This window comes from Manacus candei, unplaced genomic scaffold, assembly GCF_025592945.1.
Source record: "Manacus candei isolate 608988 ecotype Guabito, Panama unplaced genomic scaffold, ASM2559294v1 h1tg000506l, whole genome shotgun sequence".
Lineage (NCBI taxonomy): Eukaryota > Metazoa > Chordata > Aves > Passeriformes > Pipridae > Manacus > Manacus candei.
Window position 1 is genome coordinate 2,464 of NW_026138554.1, and position 9,155 is coordinate 11,618.

Here is a 9,155-nt window from a genome sequence, read left to right on the forward strand (position 1 = left end):
CCCCCGGGGGGCTTGAAGGGGGGGGCACGGGGGGCTCCCGGCCCGGTTTTGGGGGTCTCTGGGGACACAGAAACCGGGGGAGTCCGGAGGGGGGGGCGCGGGGGTCTCGCACCCCCCCCCCCGACACATTTTTGGGGGTCACTGGGGGCTCCTGTGGGCCCCCCCTCCCCATTTCGGGGGTCTCAGCCCCTCGGGGGGGTGTGAAGGGGACACACGGGGGGGCTCCTGTGGGCCCCCCCTCCCCATTTTGGGGGTCTCAGCCCCCCGGGGGGGGTGACCCGGGTGGCCTCGCCCCTCGGGGGGCGGGGGGGTGGCCCCGGGGCAGCTCCGCCCCCTCCCCCCGCCCCCGTCCCCCCCCCCCCGATGTCGCTCCCGGGGCGGGCGCTCAGCGCTGCCGGGACCGGCACCGGTAAGAACCCAAATCCCCCCCCAAAACCCCCTTTGCCGCCCACCCGGGGGGTCCCCCCGCGCCCAGGAACCCCCCGGGTCCTCCTGTCCCCCCCCCGTGTCCCCCTGTCCCCCCCGTGCCCCCCTGTCCCCCCCCGGCATCGCGGCTTCGGGAGGGGGGAGAGGAAAGGGACCCCCCCAGGGTAGGGCGGGACCCCCGGAGTGTCCCCAAGGGGGGGGGGGGGCAGCGGGGGGGGGGTCAGGACTTGTGTCCCACCCCCCGGAGTGTCCCCAAGGGTGGGGGGTCCCCTCGTGCCCCCCGAGGACACCCTGGGGGGGGGGGTCAGGACTTGGAGGGGGGGGTGTCCCTGCTGTGTCCCCGGGGGGGGGTGGGGGGCGACCCCCGGAGTGTCCCCGAGGGCGGGGGGGCCCCTCGCGGCCCCCGGGGGGGTCTCAGGACTCCCAAGCGGGGGAGGACCCCCGGGGTGTCCCCAAGGGGTGGGGGGACCCCTCGCGCCCCCCCGGACACAACGAGGTGCCCCCGATGTCCCCCCCGGGGGGCTCGGGGTGTGTGTCCCCCCCCCACTGTCCCCCCCCGGGGGGGCGGGGCCGTTCCAGCTGTTTCGGCCACGCCAACATCTGTTTCACAGCTGGCGGGGGGAGGGGGGGCCCCCCCGGCACCCCCCAATTGTGCAACGGCCCAACGGCCGCGGGGGGGGCGGGGGGGGTCCCCCGGGGGGGCTCGGGGGGGGTCGTGCCCTCGGGGGGCTCCCGCGGGTCTTGTCCCGTCCCCCCCCTCCCGATTTGGGGGTCTGGGGGGGCTCAGACACCCGGGGGGGGGGCTGGAGGGGGTGACACAGGAGGGCTTCTGCTCCTCCCCACCCCCCCAGTTTGGGGGTCTCGGCCATCCGGGGGGGTGACACAGGTCACGGGGGGGGTCCTGTCCCCCCCCCTCCCCACTTTGGGGGTCTGGGACCCCCCAGGGGTGCAACAGGTGACCCCAAAAGGCTCAGGGGGGGGTCCCCAAAGTCTCGGGGGGGTCTCCAAAGTCTCGGGGGAGTCCCCAAAGTCTCAGGGGGGGGTCCCCAAAGTCTCGAGGGGGGTCCCCAGAGTCTCGGGGGTCCCGCGCTGGGGCTGGGGGGGGTGACCGTGGCCGGCCGGGGGCTCCCGCCCCCCCCGTCCCGCCGCTCCCCGTGCCCCCCACGTGTCGCTGTCCGTCCCCCCCCCCCCTCCCACGCGCGTCCCCACGTGTGTGTCCGGTCGTGGCCCCCCCCTCCCCGACCCCCCCCACCATCTGGCCGCCGCCCCCGCGCCGATCCCGGCCCTAAGCCCGGCACTAAACCCGGCCCTAAGCCCGGCCCCCGCCCTGATCCAATTTGCTCCGGGCGGAGCGCGGGATATTTTGGGATCCAGAGGCCCCGGGTGACCCCCCCCGGCCCCTCCCCCAGGGCGGGGGGCTCCGGGATCGCTCCCGGTGGGAGTGAACTGCGGGATCCGGGGGTCCCGGGGGGGGTCCCGGGGCAGGATCCCAAGGGATGATCCCGGGGAGGATCCCGAGGGGGTCCCGGGTGGGTCCCGGGGCAGGATCCCAAGGGATGATCCCGGGGAGGATCCCGGGGTGATTCCTGGGGCAGGATCCCGGCGTGGGATCCCAGTTTGGGATCCCAGGGTGATTCCTGGGGCAAGATCCCAGTCCAGGACCCTGGGGCGTGATCCCAGTTTGGGATCCCGGGGGCAGGATCCCGGCGTGGGATCCCAGTGCAGGATCCCAGAGTGGCTCCCGGTGCAAGACCCTGCCCCAGTTCCCAGTTTGGGATCCCAGTGCAGGATCCCTGAGCCATTCCCAGTTCGGGGATCCGGGGGCTGTTCCCGGGGCCGTTCCCAGTTCAGGATCCCGGTCCAGGATCCCGGGGCCGTTCCCGGGGCCATTCCTGCGGCTCTTCCCAGTTTGGGATCCCGGGGCTGTTCCCGGGGCTGTTCCTGGCTCAGGATCCCGGTGCAGGATCCCGGGGCTGTTCCCGGGGCCGTTCCCCGTTTCGATCCCGGGGCCGTTCCCACTTTGGGATCCCAGGGCCGTTCCCACTTTGGGATCCCGGTGTAGGATCCCGGGGCCGCTCTCACTTTGGGATCCCGGGGCCGTTCCCGGTGTAGGACCTCGGGGCCGTTCCCAGTCCGGGATCCCGGAGCCGTTCCCGGTTCCCGTTCCCGGTTCCCGCTCCCGGGGCCGTTCCCGGGGGTCCCGCCGGCCCCGCCCGTCCCTCCCCCGTTGCCGTGGCGGAGGCTCCGCCCGGGGCAGCCCCGGCCCGGGGGCGGGCGGGGAAGGGGAAGGGGAAGGGGAAGGGGAAGGCGGCGGATGCTCCGCGCCGGCCCCGACCGCGACCGGCGGCTCCCACCGGCACCGGTACGGGGGGTACCGGGGGGTCCCGGGGGGGTCCCGGGGCGGCGGGAACGAGGGGCGGGGTCCCGGCACCGGGCGCGGCTGCGCGAGGAACCGGGGGGGCTCCCGGACGGGACCGGGGGGGCTCCAGGATCGGGATCGGGGGGCTCCGGGACGGGCTCGGGGGTGCTCTGGGACCGGGGGGGCTCCGGGACCGGGACCGGGGGGGCTCCGGGACGGGACCGGGGGTGCTCCGGGACCGGGAGGCGGCGGGACGGGACCGGGGGGTGCTCCGGGACCGGGATCGGGGGGCTCCGGGATCGGGAGGCGGCGGGACGGGACCGGGGGGGCTCCGGGACCGGGATCGGGGGGCTCCGGGATCGGGAGGCGGCGGGACGGGACCGGGGGGGCTCCGAGAAGAGCTCCGGGACGGGATCGGGACCGGGAGGGCTCCGGGACGGGACCGGGGGGGTGCTTCGGGACCGGGACGGCTCCGGAAAGCTTTGGGTCGGTACCGGGATGGGCCCGAGGGGGCTCCGGTACCGGGACGGCTCTGAGGGGGGCTCCGGGACGGGACAGGGACCGGGGGGGCTCCGGGAGGGGACCGGGGGGTGCTCCGGGCCCGGGATGGCTCCTGGGGGGCTCCGGGACGGGATCGGGACGGGTCCGGTCCCGGGAGGGCCCCGGGATGGAGGGGGCGGCGGCCGGAGGTGCCGCGGGCACCGGGGCTCCTTTTCCACCCCCCCCCTTCCCTCCTCCCGCCCCCGGAGCCCTCGGGGGGGCCCCGACCCGCGCGGGGGGTCCTGCCCGGGGGTCCCGTCCCGAACTGGGGGTGGAGGGGACAGGGATGAACTGGGGGGCCCGTCCATAACTGGGAGGGGGGACAGGGATGTACTGGGGGTCCCGTCCATAACTGGGCAGACACAGGGACCCCCTTCCCAACCAAGGGGGGGCACCCCCGGGTGTCCCCCCACCCCACCAGTCAGGGCCCAGCACCACGGGCCATCCCCAACGTCCCCCCCCTCCCTGGGGGTGTCCCCAATGTCCCCCCCCCCTCCCCGGGGGTGTCCCCAATGTCCCCCCCCCCCTCCCTGGGGGTGTCCCCAGCCCCCCCTCAACTCTTCCACCCCCCCCCCAGGAAAGCCCCCTGTGGCTTCCCCCCATTTTTGGGGGCTGGGGGGTGGGGATGCCCCCCCTGTGACGCCCCAGCAGTGTCCCCTCAGGGGTGGTGTCCCCGTGGAGGCCACACTTGTCACCTCAGACCTCCCCTGCCTCGATTTCCTCCCTGAGTCACCTCGGCCACAGCCACGTGTCCCCCGCCCGGGCCAGATGTGCGCCCAGATGTGCCCCCCCCGGCCCCCAGCACCACTCCCACCCCATCCCAGCACCATTCCCACCCCCAGTCCCATTCCCACCCCATCCCAGCACCATTCCTACCCCATCCCAGTCCCCCCAGCACCATTCCCACCCCCCAGTCCCATTCCTACCCCATATCAGCAACATTCCCATCCAATCCCAGTCCCCCCAGCCCCACTCCCACCCCATCCCAGTCCCATTCCTACCCCATATCAGCAACATTCCCACCCCAATCCCAGTCCCCCCGGCAGCATTCCCACCCCATCCCAGCCCCATTCCCAACTTGTCCCAGCCCCAGTCCACCGCTCCAGCCCCATTCCCACCCCATTTTCCCCCCCCAGCCCCATTCCCACCCCATTTTCCCCCCCCAGCCCCATTCCCACCCCATCCCAGTCCCCCCAGCCCCATTCCCACCCCATCCCAGTCCCCCCAGCACCATTCCCACCTCATCCCAGCACCATTCCCACCCCTCCAGCCCCATTCCCACCCCATCCCAGTCCCCCCAGCCCCATTCCCACCCCATCCCAGTCCCCCCAGCACCATTCCCACCTCATCCCAGCACCATTCCCACCCCTCCAGCCCCATTCCCACCCCATCCCAGTCCCCCCAGCCCCATTCCCACCCCATCCCAGTCCCCCCAGCACCATTCCCACCTCATCCCAGCACCATTCCCACCCCTCCAGCCCCATTCCCACCCCATCCCAGTCCCCCCAGCCCCATTCCCACCCCTCCAGCCCCGTTCCTACCCCATCCCAGTGCCCCCAGCCCCGTTCCCACCCCATCCCAGTCCCCCCAGCCCCGTTCCCACCCCGTTCCCACCCCTCCAGCCCCGTCCCCACGCCGTGTCCCCCCGGCAGGTCTCCGGGCTGGCCGGCGCCATGTCCCGCTGAGCCTGCGCCGGGCGCGGGGCCGGGACGAGCCATGGGGAGCATCTACAAGGAGTACTTCAACCGGCACAAGATCTGGGAGCACTACAACTACACCAAGGAGGACGCCGAGGGCCCGTCGTCGCCGTCGCGCCGGGCGCTGTCGGGGCTCGTCGTGGCCCTGTGCTGCTTCATCGTGCTGGAGAACCTGCTGGTGCTCGTCTCCATCTGCCGCAACAAGCGCCTGCACCTGGCCATGTACATCTTCATCGGCAACCTGGCCTTCTCCGACCTGCTGGCCGGGCTGGCCTTCATGGCCAACATCCTGCTCTCGGGGGCCACCACCTTCAGCCTGACGCCGGTGCAGTGGTTCGTGCGCGAGGGCACGGCCTTCGCCACGCTGGCGGCCTCGGTGTTCAGCCTGCTGGCCATCGCCATCGAGCGGCACGTGGCCATCACCAAGGTGAAGGTGTACAGCAGCGACAAGAACTGCCGCATGGTGCTGCTCATCGGGGCCTGCTGGGTCATCGCCGCCGCCATCGGGAGCCTGCCCATCATGGGCTGGAACTGCATCAGCGACCTGCGCGACTGCTCCACCGTCCTGCCGCTCTACTCCAAGCGCTACGTGCTCTTCGTCACCACCGTCTTCACCCTCATCCTGCTGGCCATCGTGGGGCTCTACACGCGCATCTACTGCATCGTGCGCTCCAGCCACGCCGAGATCGCCTCGGCGCAGACGCTGGCGCTGCTCAAGACCGTCACCATCGTGCTGGGCGCCTTCATCGTGTGCTGGCTGCCCGCCTTCATCATCCTCCTCATGGACGCCTCGTGCCCCGTGCGCTCCTGCCGCGTCCTCTACAAGGCCAACTACTTCTTCGCCTTCGCCGCGCTCAACTCGGCCGCCAACCCCGTCATCTACACGCTGCGCAGCAAGGACATGCGCGCCGAGTTCCTGCGCCTGCTCTGCTGCCGCGGGGCCCGCCGGGCGCAGCCCCCCGGCCGCGGGGCGGGGATGGGCGTGGGGGTCCCGCTGCGCTCCTCCAGCTCCCTGGACAGGGGCCCCCCGGCCAAGGGCGAGCTGCCCACCTCGCCCCTCACCCGCGAGTGCACCACCTCCGTCTGAGGGGGGAGGACGGGGGGGACACGCCCGGGGGTGTCCCGGGGGTGCTGCCAGGTCACCCCACGGATAACCAGTGGATGTGCCATGGATGCCTCATGGACACCCCACAGATACCCTATGGATGCCTCATGGACACCCCATGGCCCTGTGGGTGCTCCAAGAGCTCACCATGGACACCCTATGGATGCCCCATGGACACCCCATGGATACACTATGGACACCCCATGGATAACCAATGGATGCCCCATGGACACCCCATGGCCCTATAGGTCCTCCAAGATCACCCCATGGATAACCAATGGATGCCCCATGGAAACCCCATGGATACCCTATGGATGCCCCATGGACACCCCATGGCCCTATGGGTGCTCCAGGGACACCCCATGGATACCCCATGGACACCCCGTGGCCCCACAGTCACCCCATGGCTGCCCCAAGGCCAACCCATGGCTGCCCCATGGACACCCCATGGCTGACCCACAGCCCTGGGGCTGCCCCATGGACTCCCCCTGGCCCCGAGGCCACCCCGGGGTGGCCCCACAGTGGCCCCACGACCACCCCAAGTGGCCCCCGTGGTCCCCCAAGGCCACCCCGGGGTGGTCCCACGGTACGAAATCAGCGGGACCTTCCCCCTTCTCCAGGTACGGACGGACGGACGGACGGACACCTGCACCTTCATCCCACCGGGGGGCATCTCCCCCCCCTTCCCTCCCACCGCCGGCATTCCCGGGCCCCCATTCCCGGGCCCCCATTCCTGGGGTCATTCCCGGGTCCCCATTCCTGGGGTCATTCCCGGGGCCGTTCCCGGACCCCCATTCCGGGGTCCCGATTCCCGGGGTCGTTCCCGGGTCCCCGTTCCCGGGTCCCCATTCCCGGGTCCCCGTTCCTGGACCCCCATTCCCGGGGCCATTCCCGGACCCCCATTCCCGGGTCCCCATTCCCGGGGTCATTCCCGGGTCCCCATTCCCGGGGCCGTTCCCGGGTCCCCATTCCCGGACCCCCATTCCCGGGGTCATTCCCGGACCCCCATTCCCGGGGTCATTCCCGGACCCCCATTCCCGCGGCCGTTCCCGGGTCCCCATTCCCGGACCCCCATTCCCGGGTCCCCATTCCCGGACCCCCGTTCCCGGACCCCCATTCCTGGGGCCGTTCCCGGGGCTCTTCCCACGCCCTGCCCGTGCCCCGGGGCCCCCGCGGGACCTGTCGGACGGGTCCGGGGCCCCTCCCCGCCCCCCTGGCGCCAGTGGCGAATCCCCCGTGGGCGGCTCCGACCGCTCTTCCCGCCGGGAATCGCCGGGAATCGCCGGGAATCGCCGGGGCGGCTTTTCCCGGGATAAACGGGGCCCGGGGGCGCCCGGGGAGGGGAGGGGAAGGGAGGGGAGGGGAGGGGGGGGCACACCCGAGGACCCCCAGCCCCGCGCGCTGGCGCGTGGAGGGGGGGGGGGTCACCCCAGCACGGCTGGTCCCGCTGGGACCCCCCCCCCAGAAATCCCCGGGACCCCCCCGGGGGTCTCCAGGACCCCCCCCCCCGCCCCCCCGGCCCCCCATTTTTTTTGTATTAAACCAGTGGTTTTCCACCCGCCTCCAGCTCCTTCCTGGGCTGGGCTGGGCCGGGAGCCCCCCCGAACTCGCTGAGGGGGAGGGGGTGACTCGGGGGAGGGGGGGGGGGAGGGCTGAGGTTTGGGGGAGACCCCCAGATTTGGGGCGGATTTTCCCGGCAGGAAAATGCCCCCCCAGCACCCCCGGCCCCCCCCGCCCGCAGCGGCTTCCTCCGCCTTTCGGGGAACCCGCCGGGAAATGGGGGGGCCCCAGACCCCTCCCCGCTCCCCCCGAGCCCCCTCCCCGCTCCTCAACCCCCCCCCCCAGCCTGGCTTTGTCCCCCCCGCCCCCCCGGGCCGGTACCGACCTCCCTGGACCCCCCAAAGCGGCCCCGGATCCTCCCCCGGGGCTGCAGAGGGAGGAAATGGGGGGGTGGGTTTCGTTTCCTCCCCCCCCGTCCAGACGTCTCCTGCCCCCGCCCTGACCCGGGGGGGGTTCGGTCCACGTGGGTCACCGAGGGTGGCACCGGGTTTGGGGACCCCCACCATGGGCACAGGGACCCTCAATGGGCACAGGGACCCCCACCATGGGCACAGGGACCCCCACCATGGGCACAGGGACCCTCATTGGGCACAGGGACCTTCATTGGGCACAGGGACCCCCACCATGGGCACAGAGACCCCCACTGGGCACAGGGACCCCCACCATGGGCACAGAGACCCTCATTGGGCACAGGGACCCCCACCATGGGCACAGAGACCCCCACTGGGCACAGGGACCCCCACCATGGGCACAGAGACCCTCATTGGGCACAGGGACCCCCACCATGGGCACAGGGACCCCCACTGGGCACAGGGACCCCCACGGGACACGGGGACCCCCACGGGGCACAGGGACCCTCACCATTGGCACAGGGACCCTCAATGGACACAGGGACCCCCACCGGGCACAGGGACCCCCACCATGGGCACAGGGACCCTCAGTGGGCACAGGGACCCTCAATGGACACAGGGACCCCCACCATGGGCACAGGGACCCTCACTGGGCACAGGGACCCCCACCATGGGCACAGGGACCCCCACCATGGGCACAGGGCCCCACCCCCCTCATGGCCGGGCTGCGAGCGGATTTTGGGGGGTCCGGGGAATCCCGCGGGAAACGGGAAAAGGCCCCGGTGGTACAGCCCACCCCCCCATCCCCACAGTGGTACAGCCCATTCCCCCCTTCTCATAGTGGAACAGCCCATCTCCCCCTCCCCACAGTGGTACAACCCCATGACGGGGCCTGTCCCCCCCTGCCCTCAGTGGTACTTTCCAACCGCCCCTCAGCGCCACTTCCCGCCGTTTCCCCCCCGTCGCTCCCCTCAGTGGTACGTCCCAGACCCCCCTCAGGCCTCCCGGTACCGTCCCGGACCCCCCTTACCCCTCCCCCGGGACCCCGCCGGGACCTCCCCGGTGCCCCCGGGCCCCCCCCGGCCCTCCCGACCCCCCTCGGGCTGCCCCCGGTGCGG

General features: G+C 72.7%; 2 protein-coding genes across 3 annotated transcripts; both read left to right on the plus strand.

Moving 5' to 3' along the window:
• Window positions 1-370: 370 nt before the first annotated feature.
• On the plus strand, window positions 371-6,481 carry S1PR2 (sphingosine-1-phosphate receptor 2). Of its 2 annotated transcripts, none has more exons than XM_051776376.1 (3): window positions 371-409; window positions 4,978-6,257; window positions 6,376-6,481. In XM_051776376.1, the coding sequence occupies exon 2, from the start codon at window positions 5,042-5,044 to the stop codon at window positions 6,107-6,109; it is 1,068 nt and encodes a 355-aa protein (XP_051632336.1). In that variant the 5' UTR covers window positions 371-409; window positions 4,978-5,041; the 3' UTR covers window positions 6,110-6,257; window positions 6,376-6,481. The 2 variants fall into 2 exon arrangements, with proteins under 2 accessions (XP_051632336.1, XP_051632337.1); XM_051776377.1 differs by lacking the exon at window positions 371-409 and adding an exon at window positions 2,733-2,788.
• LOC127465847 (uncharacterized) lies at window positions 2,741-5,010 on the plus strand. The gene is made up of 2 exons (XM_051776378.1): window positions 2,741-3,433; window positions 4,948-5,010. Exons 1-2 carry the CDS (start codon window positions 2,741-2,743, stop codon window positions 5,008-5,010), a joined length of 756 nt encoding a protein of 251 aa, XP_051632338.1.
• Window positions 6,482-9,155: the final 2,674 nt, after the last annotated feature.